Below are 22,499 nucleotides of genomic sequence, written 5' to 3'. Positions count from 1 at the left end.
CCTCTATATCATTTGTAATTTCTACTTCCAATCCACTCCTACTTAAAATTCTTAGCAGGAAAGGTCGTAGTACCCTCTTCCAGTCAATTTGCATTTAACCTTTGTTTCATTTCTGCAAAAGCTAGCTTACTGAATGTATCCTAGTTTAAAATGTTGATTAAAAGCAAAGAATGACTGTCTCAACCTCTTTCCAACTTAAAAAAAAAAAAAATGTCAGAACTACAGACCATACATTTGACACTTGAAAAAAGGACAGAACTGTGGCCCAGAGAGGTTATACTGCTTGCCTTAAATCACAGATTTAAAGGCAGACACAGAATTAGAAATTATCCATTATTAAATAGATGTTAAAGCTCTAACAGTGCGATCCTGGTCTCTCCTCAAACATGCAAATTTATAAATAAATCATCACACACACTAACGTTCCACTCACTCACCCCTTTGTCTGAAGCCCTCCCTTGACTTCAGTGCCTGTTCACCCTCCCCTAGTCCTCCCAAAAGACTGTCTTCGAGCTCTTCCGGGAACTGCCACGTGCTAAAGCCTCCGCCCAGACCTGACCCACACTTTCTTCCCTAATAATGGGCTCATGACTATATAGGTGGTATTCAACAACATCTCTAAGTTAAGCGGTGTTTTTTTGGAGGTGGGGGAGGTGGAAGGAGGAAAAACAATAGTTTTCACCACCATACCATTTCTATATGAAAATGCCTTCCAAGTATCAAACAACTAACTTACAAATTTTTAGAAAATAACTTACACTTTAGTTGGGGATTGCCTACAGAACAGAATAATATAAATTTTATTTTGAAAGAAGATACTATACTATCATAACAATACTGTAACTACCGTAAAAAATCATCGCACAATAAAATTCCTCAATTTTCCCTGCCAGCTTACTTATCAAACCAAGTCTTCTTTGTAGGAACTCCAGGGTCCCCAGAACCAATAGTTCTTTTCCTTGACTCTGAATCCACTACTATTCTCATACTGCTTTTATTAGGAGGCTTTTCTGTTTGAAAAGAAAAGAAAAGAAAGCATGGATTAATATTTTCTGTTTATCATAGCTACTTCCGTAAATTCCTATTTAAAAAAACAAAGTTCTGGCTTTTTGTCCAAATACATATTCTAGAAGACAGAGAAATAACTGTACATTCAAATATAGTAATCTAAGGGATTGTAACTTATTTCAAGTTCATTTCATAGCTAACTGAAGAAGAATCAGTAATTCTCACATGTCAAATTAAAATATGACTCTGTAGGCCACTTCTTTGGGGGGTAAAATCCATGTCACTGTTCCCATTTGCCATCGCCCTCATCACAAATAAACAAAAGTACAAATAAATCATCTTGAAGCTTTGAGTTCATAGTTTTGAAATCATACGCACAATTTAAGAGATTCAAAATTTAACACTAATCCAAAGCCCTTTCTTTAAGAATTGGAGTTGTGATTGAAGCGAATTGCTTATTTAAACAGCATATTAACTGGGGCTCGCCCAGTGGCATAGTGGTTAAGTGTGTGCATTCAGCTTCGGTGGCCCGGGATTTGTGGGTTTGGGATCCCAGGCGCAGACCTACATACTGCTCATCAAGCCACGCCGTGGCGGCATTCCCACATGCAAGATAGGGGAAGACTGGCACAGATGTTAGCTCAGGGACAATCTTCCTCAGGTAAAAAGAGGAAAACTGGTGATGGATATTAGCTCAGAGCCAATCTTCCTCACCAAAAAAAGAAAAAAAAACCCCAACATATTAACATTATAAAAGTATACTTGATTTAAAAATGTAAATATTCAAGATTGAAATACAGCACAAAAAAGCTGCAAATATCTGCTACTATCAACATTTTACATTTAGATGGAGTATGACAAACCTAATTCATTTAACCTGTTATTCCTAAATGACACCAAAATTTAAAACATGCAAAACTTAGTCCACATAGAAAAATATAATTTTAAAATTTGTTTTTTAAAGATGGATAAATTGGTTGAACAAATCCTATTCTTAGAATTTCTAAATACAATTAACTAACAAAAGAACTTAGGATCTGTTCCAGCACAATCTCTCTCATGGCTACAACTATGATCTCCATGCAGGAGATCCTACCTGTCGCTCTATCACACGTGAACTCTGCTCTAAGGACCAGTCTTCAATTTCTAACTTCTTGGTCTTCTCCGGCCATCTTTTGGAAATCCTAGGGATATCTCAAAACTCACTATGTACAAAGGACAAACTATCTTCATATTAAATGTACTTTTTAAATCTTTCTTAAACATTTCTATTCATGAAACTACACCTTTCCCAATCATATTTAATTTCTGACTCTGCCCACATCCCTTCAATTCATCTTGCATGTATTTCCTCTCATTTCCCCCTAAGACAAGTTTGGTACAAACTTGCACTACTTTTGGCCTAGTCTACTGTCCTAACTGGGCTGCTGCTTCCAGATGCTCCTGCCATAAATTTTTCCTATATAGACAGCTACCAAAATCAACATCCCAGAGCCCTGCTGCTTTCCTCCATCTTCAACCTCTTCATCTAAACCAGCACTTCCTTTCAACATTTAAACAAGCTCAAATTACTCCATTTTTAAAAGAAACCTCATAAAACCACTTTCCACTCCAGCTACAGCCTTCTCTCCCTAACCTCACAGCTACTTCCTCAGAGATGTCCACACTTGCTAACTTTGCTTCCTTAACACCCACCCATTCACTAATCCTCCAAAAACTGGCAGCTGCTCCCATTACTGCATTTATCTTGGTCATGCTAAAATCACTGATGCCCTAACTTGCTGCTGAAGCTTAGGAATATATCTCAGCCCTTCTCTTAGTGGACCTCTCAAAAGTATTTAACACTGTCACCTTCTATTTTCAGGACACCCCACCACCTGCTTTTGTCTTTGCCTTTTTGGCTTCATTTTTTCAGTGCCCTATGTAAGGTCTCCTTTCTCTGCCCACTGCTTTAATGTTGGCATTCTCCAGGTTATTTACTTGCACTTTCTAACCTCATTCTACACAATCTCCCTAAGACATCCATTGCCATGGCTTCATTCATCATTTGCAGTGATTCTCAAAGGGAAGAGGGGAGTATCAGAAACACACAAGGAAGGCTTTTGGAATCTATGCCAGTCAGGCTTGCAGCTTTGGGTATGCCTCAATTCCATCTCCCTTTATCTCCTACTATTACTAATGGCACAGAAGAAAAGATTAAGACCACTGTTGTACAGGCTAATGATTCCAAAAGCTGTATTTTCTAGCCAGCTGTCTCTCATAGACCTCAGATTTCAAGATCCTATCTCCCACTGGACATTTCTACTCAAATGCCCCAGGAACACAACAAATTAAACACTTCCAAAACTAAATTTACCTTTCTACCAAATCTGTTCTTCCTCTCAATCATCATCATCATCTGCCCAATTATCCACAGCAGAAACGTGGTTGTCTTTGATTTCACCCTATTACCACCATTCTAAGTCCCACAATCCAATAAGTTACAAGTGTTGTCAGTTCTTTCCACTGAATTTAAAACTTCCACTTGCCATTGTTACTACCCTAATCCAAGCTATCATCTCTTTTCTAAAACTCTTTAAATTGCCTTTAATTGGATTCTCACCTCCTTCCACATCCCTTATTCCCTCTGTTCCAGTCACAAAGTTCTTTCTGTTTCTCAAAAGTTATTATTGGGTCTATGTGCTCTGGCTGACTTATCCTACATGTCCACAGCAGATCAGGTGGAAACACCCAGCATCTAGTATTGGTGACGTTCACAGTGTGAACTGAGGTCTCTTTGTCCAGTTCTGCAAGAGAATTTGTGGTCTTATTCCTGCCTCCCAAGCCTGGTTCAGTGACCCCTTTGGAGAGTCTTTGAGCTATCCGACATTCCTTTTTATTTTAACTGAAGGTCCTTTAACTGAAGGTGCACCAGAAGAGGCAGTGGTATGTTTCCCACCCGGGAGTTGTGATGTGTTTGCTCCAACTCATCTGTATTCTCTCAGATTCTCTTTCATTGTTATTTTTTCCAAAACGAAGTGTTAAATACACAAAAGCAAGTTCCTCTTGGTATACAATTAGCAAATGTGTCTATTAGTTATATGTACTACGTTTTTCTCCAAATATCCTTTCAGTAAATTATTTTTCTGCTTAAAATTTTCACCACTGGTTTTGCTGACAGCAAATGGAAAACTACTTCCTACCTATAGCCAATCAAGGGAGTATCTATCAAGTTTCCCACCTCCTTAGAAATATGGAAAGAACAATTATCAGGGCCTCTAGGTCACTTTTATATTAGTAATTCCAAGGCACCAAAGTACCTAAATTTTGTTCATATGTTTAATATGAAATGATAATTCTCCATCAAGTTTAAAGTATGAAACATAAAATTACAATTATCACATGATAGTCTATGGCAAATTTAAATTAAGGCTATCCATAGGCTATTAGAAATGTATAATAATTATATAATGAACAATATTATAACTTTTTAATTATGTTTCTGTCACAATAGAGGACAGCAGATTTCAAACCAAATGAGCAACAGATGAGAACATTTTGTGGGGAGGAGGACTGACAAAAGATAAGGTAATACAAGTATACGTAATCCTCAATTTAAATGGGTTGCCAAATCTGTTGTCTGCTACATGAAAACAATGTTATTAATGGAGAATATATTCCTAAACCAGATCACAAAAATAGTAAATGATGTATCTAAAGAACAATACTAAAATAATCACTATGCACAATGATTCTATGTGAAAAAGCACTCAAATCCCTAAGCAGGCATACAAAACATTTCTCTCTCAATAGAGCCACTTCCGGTAACTTGTAACTACATCCCTGTGGAGCTGAAATTACTATAACCCCAAGTTCTACATGGTAAGATTTATATGCAAGGGGTTTGATTCTTATTCCTTCTCTTGATCACCAACAAAAAATTGCTCTGACATTGGAATGGGTCTAATAAATACTGATCTCTAGTGGCATATATTTATATATTTATGCCACTCCAAAGCAGCAAGGTAAGAAAGAGATGACGATGTGGGAGGTTCCAGTAAAAGCAAGGAGCATTGGCAAGATGAAAAAAATTGTTCAATAGTGACTCAAAGAAGGCCGAGGTATCATTCTCTGAACTAGCCAGGCAGGAGACTTGGAGGATAAGTAAACACCATGAAGAGCCACAATGTGAAATGGCTACTTTTCAATTACAAGCACTCTTATATCCCTTACATAGAAACTGTTAAAAAGTCTTTTTCCTGTTGTTACTATTAATGATAGTTATTAGAATGCCTCAAGAAGAATTTAAAAGACATGGGGAAGAGAGGGCATCCACATGAAATGCTATTCTGTGATCTCAAAGAGAATATAAATTAAACTGAACATAAATTAAAATATCCCTTATACCTCCATCACAAAAAAGTTTTTGGAACACTCAAGGTAGACGCTCAGAATCTGAGTTTCCAATGAACAAATTAAAAAATGCAAAGTGTAAGTAATCACAGGTTACTAAACCACATTAGGTATTGACTGTTACTTATTTAAATAAGTTGGGTTTTTATTCACGACTGATGAGGCATTTTGTTTTTTTACTAGGGAAAAAAGACAGCAAGGAAAGATTGAAAAGAAATGAGATTTCTAAGTTGAAGTAGTTAGGGAAAAAGATATATTTTTATTGGTTGGCCTACATAATGTTTTCTGTTGTGTCTGACAATCCTTCACTTCCCTGTATCAAATGCTCCATCCTTCAAATTAATGTGAACTCTCTCCCTCCTCTGAACCTTCATATCAGTTTGCACCTCTAGTATAGCACTTTTACTGCCCTGGCTTGTAACTGTATCAGTCTAAACTCTATCTTCTTCCGTTTAGAAATTTTATCAAGTCTGTCTCCTTAAGAAAATTTTATAAGCTAATGAGTCACTTCCTAAAATATAATTCTTTTATTATAAGCAAACCAATATCAAATTCTAACATGTCAACAGTAAATAAGGGTAAAATACATCTTAAGCACCAGTTTGTACAGCTAATTTTATTATCCAAACTACAAAAGAATCTACCTTTAGGAATTAAAGTATTCCTCTCAAGAGTTTAAATGAACCAATTAAGACTGCAATGATAGAAAATACCCCCAAAAAGCTACCTTAAAAAAATAAGTACTTCTGGGAAATTTCCTTCCCTTGGATGGTAGAATAAAGTGTCACCAATACCACAAACAGGGAACCACACATTACCTTTTCTCTCATAGGAGACAAAGGATCCAAGGAATAAACATAATCATCATCCCTTACACACCCCAATAAACACAGAACCAATTGTTCTTTACAGATGTTTTGCCACTGTTGATGTTATGAAAATGATAAGAGAAGATTAATCATAGTACCTCTGGGTGGCAAATCCATATCCCCTGATGTTAGTCCTATCAAGTTAGGCCTTTGTGCATGCACTCTGTGTCTATACATAGGTCTTGAAGTGTTTGTTATGCTTGGGGCTTCAGGATTGTAGCCATCTGTGTCATATGTATCTGGTAATACAAAAACTGTAATTAAAAAACAATTATAAAACTCCATTTGGTAATTTTTTATATTGATAACAGAAAAAGTAAACTAATATATTATTAAATAATGTTTTATATGTATTAAAAATTTAGTTTTACAATAAAAATGTCAATAAAAAGAAAATATAACTTACTTTTTAAAAAATTGTAACTAGGACTTCTACTTAATGTACATTCATCATGTCTACATTTTATTCTATATAATTTTAGTGAGAAAAAAAGACCTGATAGAGCAATTCATTCTGTAGACATTTTTAAATTCCTCATCTAAAACTCTTCTCTAAAACTACATTATATTATGAATACAGAGAGGGCCAAAACTGCACCTGCAGTAAAAAGAGAGGGTGGAGCAGGAGGAGGCTGGTGATGAATGCCAGTTGTTACTACAGTGGGAACAGAACTGGTTGCAGAGTTTGGGGGAGCATCCATGCCAGATGGCTGCAAAGGAGGAAGAGGAGGTGGTGGTCCTGTCAAAACCAAAGAATAAGAAATATCATCTGAAAGCAAACAAATAAAATAAGTTATTGTACATTCAAGCATGATGTTCTCATTTATCAAACTACAATATCTACAAACACCAAGCTCTTATAACTATATTAGTTTCCTAGGGAAAAATATCTTTTTAATGTATTCCAAAACAGGTTTGTCTTACTTAAGCTATAAAGAACTACAGGCAGCTGGGATTCATCAAGGACGTGCATAATTCAGGGCCACTCCAAACCATAGTAAACCATAGATTTGACATAGCCTGCAAAGTGGGGGCAAATTCCAAATGCAAGTATCTTGCTCTTAGTTTCTAGCAGGCATTTATAGGATTACTTTAGATACTTTTAACAAAAGCAAGCATCAATGTATTAATTTTTTAAAAAGACTATGAATAGGTAGATACTACGTACAAGCAAACAAAAATATTTACTTACCTGTGACAGGTGGCAGACTGGGTGGTAATGGGCCTGGCGGAGGCACTGGGGGTCTCAGATTCACAGGTGGAGGTGTAAGAATTGGTGGAGGTGGGGGAAGCCCAGGAGGAGGTGGTCCTTCAACAACAGGAGGCTGTGCTGGGAAAGGCAGCATACCAGGAAGATTCACATCTTCTACAACTACTGGGTCACTTCCATGATCAAAAGGGCACATGTCTCCTCTCATACAGAAACCCTTTTCTGTGAGGAAGAATAGTTAGAAACAAATATGAAAAGTGCTATACATATTAATTTTCGATGTCAACAAAAGATATTTAAAAACAGGAATATTTTAAATATTGGGCAAGTATAATTAACTATATGACAAGAGCTATCTAATTTCCAGTAATATAAAATATTTATCAAGTGACAATGTATCTAATTTACACACTAAAAAAACCCACCAAATTAAAATGAGTACATCTAGCTAGCAACATGATATAAAACTTATATGTATTTTTGTCATTAGAAATTTCTTTCATTTAAATCTCTCACTTAAAACTTTAAGTATATTACAACTACAGCTTTAATACAATCTCCAAATTTTTTACAGCAAACCCTAAGAGTCTTCAATTCATTTATAAAATTTTTACATAGGTGATATTCACATTTCTAGGTTCTACTTCCATGCCAATAAACCATTTGTTTCTAAAGAATTGAGTTTTGTCAATAATGTTTCAATAGAAGATTCCCTGATAAATAACTCAGTAGATATTACTCTTGTTCAGTATATATTAAGACTTAAATGAAAATAAACACTATCTTTAAATTGCTATTCCATAGTCAGTGGTGACTAACAAAGGTTTCAATAATATTGAGGAATTCATGAAGTGCTTAAGACTAATTTCCCACTATTTCCAATAGGTTAAGTCTTTGAATAACTGTGTGCAACCTAAATTTACAGAATTTAGTCAGCTGGAAATATTAATTCGATACTTCATGAAAGAGTTGAAAGACTTACCATCATAGTCTCTACAGCGTTTCTTTGGCATCGGTGGTCTTACATATGAATTATGGTCCACTTGGTCTTCATGAAATTCAGACCAACTTTCGGTAGTGTTATTACCATGATGAGTAGGAGCAATTACTGTAATAGTGCTGCTCAAAGTAGGTACAGGGTAGTGGCCAGATGAAATATTAGGTACCGAAGAGACTGGAGTATAATTGTTTTCTAATGGATCTGTTCGATCCAGGTCGTATTTAGGTTTTACCAGATCCCTTTCTGCAACAAAATATAAATGACTTATAAAACTACACTCTATTAAAAACAACCATGTCCCAGATCTAAGAAATAGTGATATTTTTACTAAACAGAGAAAATGTTCAAATTTTACACAATCTACCTTTGCTTCTAAAAACTAATCAATGAATACACAATATTTCAAGATAAACTATTTCTTTTCAATATGACCCAAACTATAAAATCACACATAAAGTTGCTGTAATGAGTTTTTTCTTGAAGTTCTGTTTATGGAAGAGATTTTTTATTTTCTTCATTACAATGTTAGTATACATAACTTCAGCCCACAAAACAAAATATTTAATAAAAGTACGGTTATTTTTTCTGTGATAAATATTTTTAGTGGTTATCCATCTAAAAATCCCAGCATGGCTTTTTATAGCGAACACTATTTGTTAAAGATGAGAATGGATGAGCAAAGAGGAAGAAAAAGGAGTTCATATTAAACACGAACAATAAAATTAAATGGGCTGTATACAGTCCCAAGGGAAGAGAAAAGGTATTAAGGAGATTAGTTAAGTGAAGCAATGGGCAGAGAGGCCTAGTACACTTAGATCACAGGGGGAAAATCTCTAAGAGTAATAGAAGTACAGGGCTTATACAAAGGCCATAAATATTATTTCCTAAAGGCTAAAGGTGACTGTACAACAAAGGCTGTAAGGGTAGTAAAAATCTAAGCTTTAGTAAAGGTGTTTTACTCAAAGCTGTTTTAGCTGCTTTACTGCCTGCAATATCTTCCTTTCAATAACACATAGTGGAAGAAAAATTATACATGATGGAAATGATATGCTCTTACAAATATACACATCTGAAATGAAAATTTTTAACTTTTCACAGTTCTGAGGTATAACTGATATATAATATACTGATCATATTTAAAGTATACAATTTAATGAATTTTGATCTACATATACAACTGTGAAACCAAACATCACAATCAAAATAATGTACATACTGTACATACTCATTACCCCCAAAAGTATCTTTGTTCCCCTTTATAATCCATCCCAGGCAACCACTGATTTGTTTTCTGTCATCATAGATTAGTTCGCATTTTCTAAAATTTTATATACATATATACTCTTTTTTGTCTGGCTTCTTTCTCTCAACATAATTATTCTGAGATTCATTTATTCTGTTGCATGGATTAAAGTTCTTCCCTTTTTATCCATTGTATGGGTACACCACAATTTGTTTATCCATTCACCTACTGATAGACATTTGGGTTGTTTCTAGTTTTTGGCTAGTACAAACGAAGCTGCCATGATCATTTGCGTACAAGTCTTTGTTTGTGTGGAAATACACTTCCACTTCTCTTAGGTAAATACCTAGGAGTGGAATGGCTGAGTCACTTGGTTTGACATTTTCAAGATACTGTCAAAGTGTTTTCCAAAGAGTTCCAGTTTAGCTTCATCCTCACCAACACTGGATAAAGTCAGTCTTTTAAATTTTAGCCATTTTGATGGGTGTACAGTGGTAATTCATTGTGTTTTAATTTGCATGAAATAAAATTTTTTAAAGAAATTTTTAAAAAGCATTTTCTTGGACCACAAAGTACATGAAAATAGAAAAAACGAAGACAACATTGATAAAATTAAAATAATTTTTTAAACTCACAAATGAGTTTTTTCATAATAAAAGAATGCCAACCAAAATATACATATATATGGATTATTTACCCCTGCTTCGTGTTCTGCTTCTGCTTCTAGTCCTGCTTCTATCCCTATCCCTGTCACGAAGCCTCTCTTTACTCCAACTTCGACTCCGACTCCTGCTGTAACTGCGACTTCGCCCTCGTCTTCTATTGTACCGGTCTCTGTATGAATCTCTTCGAGGAGGGTTTCGATCATAATCTCTTTTGCGAGAACGATCATCTTTTTTCCTCTCATCACGACTTCTAAAGAAATATATGATCACTTATATATAAATAATTAAGAGGATACAGGAAAAACCCTAATTAAATGCAAAAGTCATATTTAATTCTTGTAACATCATGATTCTTTATGCCACCATCAGATTACAAATATAGGAAACTCAACTGAAAAATGGAACGCTCTGTTTAAGTACTCTAAAATCCCTTTAAAGAAAAAAACTCTTAAAGTCTTAATCTCAGTCTTATACACAAAGGCACCTATACATTTAAGCATCTGTACATATGTCTTACAACATATATTGTCTTGTACATACAGTTTCATACTTATAGACAGGTATCACATGCATTGCACGTAAATGCTTTTGAAGCCTTAGTGGGAAAAATAATTTATTATTAATGGGAAACTGGGCAAAAAAGGTCTCACAGTACGATTTCACTGGAATTTGAAGTTAGGAATACAAGTAATAACAATAACTAATATATGCCAAGCACTGTTCTAAATCTCACTTCCAGGACCTACAAATCTAACCTACATACTCTTGGTAGAAAAGGACTGAGTTACACTTTCCTAGACCAATAAAAGTGTAGATATTACTTGCTCCTATACAAGGATAATCAAGTCTAAACACTCCTAATAAAAGATAGCCAATGTCTAAACACTGAACGTGGATCAATGAATCAATCACCTATTTTCTCTGTATCGAGAGCTTGACTGGGGAGGACTGTGATTTAGCCTTCTAGAAAACTTCTTCTCTCGCTCTTCCTCCTTCGTGATCTGATATACAAAGAAAAGAGTGTATAAGTTTAGCAACAGTTATTCCTCGCCATGTTACTAGTATTTCAGTGACTTTATTGATATTAAAACATAGAAGTAAAACGGTTTTCTTCTAAAAGCATTCAAACAAAATAAATTTCTCTTCCAAGTATAATCTTTTAACTTAACCATAAAAAACAGGCTTGCTCAAAGTTAAACGGTAAAAAAACTCATAAATGCTTATCTTAAGATAACAGTGGTGAGAAAACATTTTCAGCAAGTGTCCTCATTTTAACATAATTAGTGGAAAGCCAATTTTAATTTCTTCCTTCAAAAGTCCAACATACATTCAAGTTTTGGTTTCACGGATTTGGTCTGGCACCAATCATATTAGGGAATATAGAAGAACGCATTAAAACCAACCAAGTCATAGAAAAAGAGAACATCTGAGAAAACAACATACAAGGTCAAATAGTTCTCCAGTTTCTCATAGTACTATGGCAGCAATATATTCCTCTTTCCTAGGAGGGGCCTCCATTCATACTACATAATTAATAGAAAGCAGCCCTGGAAAATATTCCTTTGATTCCCTTGACCAATTTCTTAGCCAGACTCTTCCACGCTATGAAACACTGGTTTCATAGGACATTAATAGGTGTTACTAGAAAAAAAGGATTTAGAAGACAAACAAATTCAGGAAATAATGAACATGTGGTCTCTGTAAATAAGATAGGGCTCAAGATTTTGCAGTTTTAGTAAGAACTCTAAGATATCCCGACGCAAGTAGTCCAAGTACAGTATAAATACATCCCAGTTTATACCAGTTGTTCCAGCATCCCTTTGGGTAAGAGCCTCTCAGTGTCAAGTGACCCACGTTGGATTATAAAGTAAATGGAAATCCTATCAAGAGACCAAACTCTGAGGAACCGAGCTTAAAAGCCTTCTTTTAACTGTCTGCTTTTTTCTTCTTGTAAATACTTTTCTTCTCCTCTTCTCACCCACTTCATCCCCCCTGCCAAAAAAATCTGGGTACAAATAAGACCTTTCTGATGGACTTTTTCTCTCCTATCCGCCTCAATGCACTCTTGCAAGTAATTTCTGTTAACAGATCAACATATTCCATAGCATATACCCAACTGGGAACTTTTACACACCCACAGCATTTTAAATCCCGACCGTCATCTGACACTTCGACACTTCCGAAAGATCAGGGCTAAATATCCTTCACAATTGGTCAAGAAAACTGGTGAAATATTATATTAACAGATCTAAGACTAAGCCTTCACCACTAACTCATTTGGGGGTAAGACTTCTTACTGCTTCTCAAACCAAGAGCTCATGATTTACTAAAGATTTTTTAGAATTAAAATATAATTTGTAATAGCAAAAATCTGGAACCAACCCAAACTTCCATCAGTGGGCATAACTTAAAACTTTGTATGTCTCTATGGAGCATAAGCAGTTACCAAAACAATAACCGTCACCCCTTTCTGCTTTACTAACAGAATCTCTATACTGTTAGGTATGAAATATGCACTGTTATAAACTTATTTCTGGTCTTTCCCTACAGATAGACAGGATGGGAGTGTTTTACGTGTATGTGTAACTATACACATATTCATGTGCATGTGTTCAGATATACAGAGAGAAAAATACATTTTAAAAAATGCATTTGGGAATTATTATATAATACTATATATGTATACATAGTTACATAATACATACGTATCACTTATATAATCAGGAAAAAAAAAGTATGAGGGAAAAAAAAAAAAGGTCACAACCACAACCACATCTCCCACCACATAACAATCTCTCAACAGTAACAACTACTACCAATTTTTGAGAACCTACTATGTGCCACACACTCTGCCAAGTGCTTTACAGACATTATTTGACTATTCCTCACAACAAATCTATAATATTTCCATTTCACAGCTGAGTAAACTAAGGCTCAGAAAACTAATGTTTTCAAGGTCACAAAACGGTCTGGTAAGGCCAAAATTTTAACCAAGATTTATCTGACTTAAAGCTAGGCTAACCACAGAAATATAATAGCTATACTGTCAACATTTTTGCTGGAATTACAATCTTTAAACATCAAATTGAGGACATCTGAATTATCATACGATTATGAAACAAGAATGGTAATTTTGTATAAAAGGTAAAAACTTCAAAACCTCTTAAAAGTATGAAGTCATTCCCATTGCCCTGTGAAGGTCCTTTTATTTGACTACCTTAAAAATAGTTTCTCACAAAATGCATATAGGACAAAAGCAAACAGATCTACTGTCAATCTAATTATTTTCATAGAACAGAGATAATCAGAGTCTATAGCTATAAGATACTGTGCAGAAAAGAGTTAAAAGCAAGCCTGAGACTGTTATCCTTAGAAAGTCCTGCTTGCAAGGTAGGCTGTTTGCTGGTGTCTGCAAATTTTGATTTCTGGAGGGTTCCCCTCATTCCCTGATAATAATAGCTTGCTATGCCTGAACTGTTTAAGTAAACAATATGGTTTAGGCTAAACATCTGCTTTCCTCCTGGGAATCTGGAAATTTGGTACATACTATGTAGAAGGTATCTATGTGACCAGGCTTAAATAAAAACCCTGGGCACTGAGTCTCTAACCAGCTTCCCTGGTTCACACATGTTGTCACTACTTGTTAAGAGCCTCCTGTGTGATTCTATTGGGAGGGGTCTCTGGAAGCTTATGCCTGTTTTCTCCTAGACTTCACACCATGTGCTTTTTTCCTTTTGCTGATTTTGCTTTGTATCCTTCTGCTGTAAGAAATCACAGCCATGAGTACAACTATATGCCGAGTCCTGTGAGTGCTCCTGGTGAAATCATCAAACCTGGGCATGGACTTGAGGACTCCAAACAGTTACAGAAAATAAAATCAGTTTAATTATTCCTTATATGTTTTTAAAGAACATGTAAGGTTTATCACAAATCCTTACCTCTTCTTTTTTTATATCTTTTTCTTGGTGCTGAAAAAACTCTACCTTTAAGCTTCCTGATGATGGCTGCTCTGGGGGAGGTAGATAACTCTTTGTATTCACAGCATCGAAAAGTTTTTCCACGAATATCTGTGTCTCTAAAAATAAAACCAAAAACCATAGATCAAAAGACTTTTGCTAAGATACTAATTCTCCACTTCTACACATCAGACTTCTATATGATGAAATATACCTTTACTTTTACAAATCTGGAAGTTATATTACCAATCGCTTCCTAACCAGTATGCCATGGCACAAGTCTTATGGTAATACTGATCCACTCAATTTTAGGGTGTTAGGGAACAGAACAGCCAGAGCCTCTAGTCTAGTTACTTCTAGCCATAACTAGTCTCCATGTACTCCCTCAGTGTGCCAATTACAAATACTATCATTATCCACATGTTGGCAAAGTAAAAAAAGTTGAGAAGCACTGTGTCAGACAACATTCAAAGTAGTTTCCCAAACAGTTCTAGCTTTAAATAAACATGCATTCAGTCATTTTCTTAATCTCTTAAGAAAAAACATCAGCATGGTTTAAGAAAGAGTGTAAGGACATTAATGATAGAAAAAGCTTCCATTATAAATAAGCTATGGATATACCCAGTGATAATACTGTTTGTTCAACTTTGTTACAATTAGAGCCTGTCTCTTACTGAGTTCCTTTAATATGCTGTAGACAATCTTATTTTAAATAACTAATTAAAATAAAGTAGTATTTTTAAACCAAAGATCTTACCTTTTTGAAGAAATACATCCAGTTGATCAATACATAATGCCTTTAACTCTTTTTCACTTTTGTCTTTCTTTACCAAAGCGAGAACATATTTTGCTAGGGCTGATGGATCTGCATCACAGCTGAAAAAAAAACAACGTTGAAGGAAATTTAGCCATAAACAATTGCACATTCTGCAAATTCCAGCTACAAATTGATTTAGTTGGTATGATAAATAGTTAAGCGAGTTAATATATGTAAAAAGCACCTGGCTCATGGAAGGCAATGAAGAAATATAAGTTCTTCTCTCTTACATTAATATACTTTACACAGTATATGTAATCATCATTCAGTATCTTCCCAAATATATACTAATATGTATTAAAAGCTCAGTAGGCTTTTTTATTAAAAATGGAAGTCATAACAAATTATAAATAATATCAACACATCAAAAAACTTATATAATTAGTGTAGTAATACTAATAAATACCAAATACCAATAAAATACCAAAAGGCTTTTTTCCCTCCAGAACTAGACAAATCATAGCCAGTAAAACCCTGAGAGAAAGGGCAATAAAGGAAAATTTGAAAACATACCACACAGTATATTAACAACAGAAAAGAAAGTCAAGAAATAGACCTAAATATACATAGAAATTTAGAATTTATAAAAGTGGAATCCAAATCATTGAGGAAGACATAAACTGGGTAATAAATGATACTGATATTGAGATATTGGTAGTTATCTTTTAAAAAACTAAATTGCATCTGCAACTTATTCTGTATATCACAATAAATATAAAATTGTAAAAACATGAAGCCATTAAAGTATTAGAGGCAAAACAAGAAAGAGTTATTTTATATCTCTAGAGTAACGAAGACTTTTTGAATTATGACAGAAAATCCATATACAGCAAGAGTAATCTGACAACACATAAAAAGCAAAAATTTTAGAATGAAAAAGTCCAAAGACAAATGAGAAAAAAGCTCAAGCAGTTTAACCCATCACAAAAGGAGAATTTCCTAATACACAGATTTTCTACCCATTAATAAGACCAACAGCATAAGAGGAAAAAAGACAAAGGGTATGAAAAGATACTAATCAAAAAAAGAAAGAAAAATGACTCAGAGATGAGAAAAATGACAATCTCACCCATAAGAGAAATTCAAACTTCAGCTATATTGAAATATAATTTTTAGGTTATAAAGTTGGAAAAATCTAAGAATATGAAAATAAATCCTGGAGATAAGACTACGGGGAAACAAGCAGTTTTCATATATTGTGGCTGCTGCGAGTAAACTGGCAGCCCCTAGGGTATGGCAGTATCAAGGTCACAAGTGCAACCCACCCAGCAATTCTACTTTCTATGAATTTACTTTACAGATATACTTACATGTCCTAAATGACACGTATACAAGTTATTCATTGTCACAACTGATTTAAAATCAAAAATGTGCAAACATCCATTTACAGAGGACTGGAAAAAGAAATTATACTAAATCTATACAGCAAAAAGACACAAAAAAAGTAAGGAAGTTTTCATATCATGGAGAAATGTTCATATTAAGTTTAAAAATGTAGAGAAAAAATAGTATAGCAGGTTACCATTTCTGTGGGGAAAAAGGAGAAATTATATATTTGGATTTGCTTACATTTGAATAATAAATATGTGGAAGTATAAACAAATAACTATGGTTTCTTGTTGGGGGGAGTGGGAACTAAGTGAAGGAGGAACAGGGTCAGAGAAAAAGTTTCCAGTGCCTGAACTATGTCCACCCAATTCAAAAAACCAGCTAACTGTTGTTCATCTAAACTAAAATTGTTACCTATTTAAAGATCATTTTACAAGTTAGGGTAAGTAACAATAAAATGATAGCAAAAGCTAATCACTAACATTTACTGAACACCTAGTTTGAGCCAAACTGCACTCCATACTTTACATACTATATTTAGCTCTCATATACTGAGGAAGAAATTGAGGCTCAGAAAAAAAGCTAAGGTAACTGCCCAAGTCTATGCGGAAGTTAGCAAAAGAAACAAGGTTAAATTTAAATGTCTTACTCCAAAGTTCACGCTCTTAACCACTACAGTAGATTCCCTCTTACAATGAGCTGCCCAAAAACCCAAACCTCCAATTTACTTATTGCTATACTTTGTCACAACCACCAACTCCCTATCCATCCAATGACTCCTAGTAAAAACCCCCCACAATGCCTCCACCTCCCTATATCCTTAGTTGCTGTCCAAGGCACAGTTCCTCTAACTTACCTCCTCCTGTACTAATTTTCAAAGTCTATTATTTCAAGGGACCTCTAAACTCCTCCTCAACCATATCTGCCTCACTTTCCTTCCACTATTCTATATCACGAGCTTGGCAAAATCCCAACCTAGAATCAACCTCCCAGCTTACATTTAATTTTCTAGCTTGCTGGCATAAAACAATAGCTTAGTTTCGTGCCAATAATATAAATGATGCTCAGTTAGGTTTCTAAGGATACTGAGGACACAAAAAAGGCTGAACAATCACAACTTTAAAAAAGGACGAAGAAAAATATTAGGGAGTCATAATAGGGAGAGATGACTACGAAAGAGCAGGGCGAGGGTGGGGCAGGAGAGGATAACTTAATAATAGTTCATCTGAGGAAAAACAGATACATACAAGATATATTTGACATAGCATCCTTTAATTAATTTTTATTGCTCTTTATTGTGACAACTGTTAGCAATTTTTTTTCAAGATTTTTTTTTTTTTTTTTGAGGAAGATTAGCCCTGAGCTAACTACTGCCAGTCCTCCTCTTTTTGCTGAGGAAGCCTGGCCCTGAGCTAACATCCGTGCCAATCTTCCTCTACTTTATATGTGGGACGCCTACCAAAGCATGGCGTGCCAAGCAGTGCCATGTCCACACCCAGGATCCGAACCAGCGAACCCCGGGCAGCTGAGAAGCGGAGCGTGTGAACTTAACTGCTGTGCCACCAGGCCGGGCCCTCTTTTAAAGATTTTATTTTTCCTTTTTCTCCCCAAAGCCCCCCGGTACGCAGCTGTACATTTTTAGTTGTGGGTCTTTCTGGTCGTGCTATGTAGAATGCCGCCTCAGCATGGCCTGATGAGCAGTGCCATGCCCATGCCCAGGATCCGAACTGGCAAAACCCTGGGGCACTGAAGCGGAACATGTGAACTTAACCACTAGGCCACAGGAACAGCCCCCCTTCTTTTTTTTTTTTTTTTTAAAGATTTTAAACAATTTTAACTCTAACAATAATAAATACAAATAGAGATTCCACATGTTCTACGAAAAGTTCAAATGCTAGAATATTAATAAAGAACCTATAAACATTAAAGCTAGAAAATACTGCCATATATTCACTAAAAAGTCTTAATTTCTACACATATCTGGAATGTAACAGTTCTACAAGAGTATAGCAGTAACATATGTCACTGAATCAAAATGTACATCTTGGGGGCCAGCCCCGGGACAGAGCGGTTATAGTTCTGTGCACTTTGCTTTGGTAGCAAGGGTCGTGAGTTTGGATCCCAGGTGTGGATCTACTCCACTCATCAGCCATGCTGTGGAGGCATCCCACATACATAGTGCAGGAAGACTGGCACAGATGTTAGATCAGGGTTAATCATCCTGAAGCAAAAACAAAAGAGGTTTGGCAATGGATGTTGGCTCAGGGTGAATCTTCCTCACATAAAAAAAGTACATCTTAAAGACAGTGGACAGCTTTGCTTGCAGAGTAGAAACACCTATGGAAAACTTGACTGCAAATGAATCAACAGGACTAATTCAACCATCTGTGGTTGGCTTAGTTTTATAAAGGCTATACTATCAGATAAACCTGACAGTGTCATAGTTGAGAACTACTCTATTAAGGAGCCATTATACCATTTATCATATGCTGTTAAGACTCCCTAGTATCCATCATTGTGATAAGAACATGTTCAAATTCTTCACTCCTCCTTTCAAAAGGGAGAGCCCAATTCCCCACCCCTTAAGAATGGGCTCAATTTAGTGACTAGCTTCTAAACAAATAGAATATGGCAAAAGTGTCTGACTTCTAAGACTAGGACATAAAAGGCACTGTGGCATCCTCCTTGCTTTGCTCTCTCTCTGTAATCACTTATTCTAGAAAACTCAGCTGCTAGGTTCCATGGACACTCAAGCAGCGTTATGGAGAGCACCATGTGGCAATGAAACAAGGGCTCCAGTCAACAGCCAGGGAGGACTGAGGTCTCTTGCCAGTAGTCACATATTAGTGAGCTTGAAAATCGATTCTACAGCTCCAGTGGAACCTTGAGAAGACTGCAGCACTGACTGACAGCTTGACCACCATCTCATGAGAGACTGTGAGCTACAAATACCCAGCTAACCTGCTCTTAAATTCCTGACCCACAGGAATAATAAATGTCATGAGATGATAAACGTCTCCTGTGCTACTAAGTTTCAGTGTAATTTGTTAGTAATCATAAATCAATTTTTCCCATAAATCTATTTCCATTTATTTACAAAGACGTGAAGCAGATTATAACCTAAACAAGAAGAAAGAAAAAAATTTCATTTCAATGGTACATGGGAGATTTTAAAAAACTTTTTCCTTGATACTTAGTTCAATATACTTACACCAACAAATTTTATTTTAAATACAGACAAAACAATTTATGGTAAATTAATTTTTTCATGTTTTACTATAACGAACATGGAAAAATTAGATCTGTAATGAAATAAGTATGAAGAAATGGGATAATAACCTTATGATGTTTCTATAGATATACCTGTATCTGGTAATCTGGTAATACTGAGAGACCATGAAACAATATTCATGTTAGGTAAACTGAACAAGCACAATCAACTCAACATTAACCTAACTAGACATCAAGCTAAACATACTTCAGCTTACTGGAAATCACTGGGATACATAACACTATCACTGTGTTATACTGTTTCATTGCAATTGTTGTTAATAAATAAATTCAGAGTCTTTACATTGAGTCCAAATGCTACAATTTGATTGAAAATTGGTTTAATAATGGTCTTTCTAATGACTTAACTGTTACTTTACATTTCTCTTAACTAAGTACCAAATCTACTCCATTCCCTCCCGATTATCTTTTAAATAGGACAATTTAAAAGTGAATTAAAATGTTAGCAGCTAAAAATGTGGAGAAAGATCTTTGTGATTTTTGTAATTATTATGGTCTACAGAGTACAGTTTTTTGGGGGTTTTTTTTGCTGAGGAAAATTCTCCCTGGGCTAACATCTGTTGCAGATCTTCCTCTTTTTGCTTGAGGAAGACTGACCCTGAGCCAACAATTGTGCCAATCTTCCTCTATTTTGCATGTGGGTCACAGCCTCAGCATGGCTGCCGACAAGTGGTTCCCACACCTGGAAACCAAACCCAGGCAGCCAAAGCAGAGCACACTGAATTTAACCACTAGGCCATGGGGCTGCCCCTAGACTACAGTTTTATAAAATGGAAAGACAGAATTCTTCAACAATCTCTGCTCAACATCTTCTACAGGAAGCAGTTCGAATTTGATCAAGAACCAATAGAGGCTATAAAAAATCAACTACCATACACAAAAATTCTAAGTGCCTGAAATAGTCTGAAAGGCAGGTTACTTTTTAAAATTTGTTAGATTGCAAATTATATAGTAGAAGAAAGGTTTTATACATTGACATTTAATAGCAAAACAGCAAAGTGCATTTCGAGGTAATTTTTCTTAAGTCCTATAAGAAGTCATTTCATTTTTATTTCAATGTTTTTGAAAACAAAAAAGAGGTATGTACTTGCAAATTACAGCTGCAAGTATAAAATATAATTTGAGCCACTGAACTTTAATAATATACCAAAATGTTATGGACCAGGGAGAGAAGGTAAAAATATGTCCTCTTCTCTATTTGTCTTAATTAAAAGTGGAAATGCTACTTCATCTGAACATCTAGCAATGAAAACCTGCTATGCAAAAGAAATGAACTGAAAATATTTCAATTACCTAATCAAAAGAAAAGTATATTCAGACAGTAAGGGGTTAGTTATTTTAAAAAACTGTCTCCATGGAAAGCAAGATTGTTCATGAGGTACTTTACTACACCAGTTCACTGCTGATGATAGGTTTGTGACTTGAATGATACATATCTTGTCAGAGCTAGACTTTACTCTCTAATATACTACCAGCATTCTGGAAATGTAGGGCTGAAATCTCGCAGATCAGGGAGACAGAAAAAAAGAACCAGATTTTGAAAATGTTTAAGGACAAAAAAATAATACTGATAGAGTGAGAGATTTCATTCTTACCTTAGAAAACAGGCTGAATTCCCACTGATTCTATGTTCCATAAGTATTTCTTAGCCCACCGAAAACATAATCTGCCAATAAAGCATGATTCTGACCACAGAATGCTCCCCAACTCCTACTACCCTTCTATGTGTGTGGGGTTGGGGGCACAAAGAAAGAAAACCAGAAACTACAAAACAAGGAAGGTATGAGACATGACTTACCAACAGCACTAGTGGAAGGTGGGGTCAAGGGCAAGCAACTAAGTATTTTAATTAACAAAAGTCAAACAAGATATAGTGTGATATGGTTGGGGGAAAACAAATCATAAAGATGCAATAAAATAGAAAATTGAGAACCAGAAAGGAAACAGGGCAGCTCTCCTATGCAGCAGATAGTGCCACTGCTTTCACTTCTAAGGTACCACCTTTTATAAATACATAAACAAACTCAAACAGATTCTTAGAAAATGACCAGAATGGTAAATGGATGTTATTATCAGATAGCTTACTAGGGATTTTCAGCCTGGAAAATTGAAATAGCAGAGAGAACTTAGTAGGTTTTCAAAAAGTGAAGGGCTATCACAAGGAAGATTACATTTGTGCCATATGTCCTCCACGGGATATAATTAGAACCAGTAAGTGGAAGCAATGGATTTTGGTTTAAAATAGAGATGAACTTTCTTAATAATCAGAGGCTCCCAAAGGCTGAATAAACTGTCTGAAAGAAAGTGAGTTCTCCATCATTAGCACAGTTTCAAGTATAAGCTGAACAGCCCCTGGCAGATAAGCACTGGATTGAATAGTAAATCCCTCACAAACCTGAAAGAGTATAACCTTTAGGTTTAACTTTATTCATGGGATATTGTACAGATACATGAAATATAGGATAATACAGTATCCTTTTCAATTACTGATCTATAAATATCAGTAATATTTTTTAATTACACTACACTTTAGATAAAAAAATACACTATAGAAGATAGTCTTAGCAAAAATATATCAAAATCCCAAAATAGAACTTTTTCCTCATAGCCTCTGCACCTAACACAGTATCAGAGACAGAATAATGAGAGAGAGAGAGAGAGAACATATGTACAAATCTAGCTCACTAGATCAGTACCTCATTTTTGTCAGAGACTCACT

The 22,499-nt window shown here is 35.3% G+C and overlaps 1 protein-coding gene across 16 annotated transcripts in view; it reads right to left on the bottom strand.

Annotated features, from left to right (window-relative positions):
- Nucleotides 1-22,499, bottom strand: part of RBM26 (RNA binding motif protein 26) — an 84,591-nt gene that overhangs the window by 42,063 nt on the left and 20,029 nt on the right. For 9 of the 16 annotated variants that reach the window (XM_046664287.1, XM_046664285.1, XM_046664288.1 and 6 more), the window contains exons 2-10: nt 15,101-15,219; nt 14,326-14,462; nt 11,300-11,388; nt 10,420-10,637; nt 8,462-8,722; nt 7,462-7,701; nt 6,868-7,038; nt 6,368-6,523; nt 899-1,010 (exon numbers count right to left, since the gene is read on the bottom strand). In XM_046664287.1, coding sequence (XP_046520243.1) covers nt 899-1,010; nt 6,368-6,523; nt 6,868-7,038; nt 7,462-7,701; nt 8,462-8,722; nt 10,420-10,637; nt 11,300-11,388; nt 14,326-14,462; nt 15,101-15,219 — 1,503 coding nt within the window. The remainder of the gene's footprint in view (nt 1-898; nt 1,011-6,367; nt 6,524-6,867; nt 7,039-7,461; nt 7,702-8,461; nt 8,723-10,419; nt 10,638-11,299; nt 11,389-14,325; nt 14,463-15,100; nt 15,220-22,499) is intronic. The other 7 variants (XM_046664295.1, XM_046664300.1, XM_046664301.1 and 4 more) reach the window with 3 other exon arrangements.

This window comes from Equus quagga, chromosome 6 (genome assembly GCF_021613505.1).
Source record: "Equus quagga isolate Etosha38 chromosome 6, UCLA_HA_Equagga_1.0, whole genome shotgun sequence".
NCBI classification, from domain to species: domain Eukaryota; kingdom Metazoa; phylum Chordata; class Mammalia; order Perissodactyla; family Equidae; genus Equus; species Equus quagga.
Note: the sequence above shows the minus strand (reverse complement) of the source record. Positions and strands in the feature narration are given on the sequence as shown.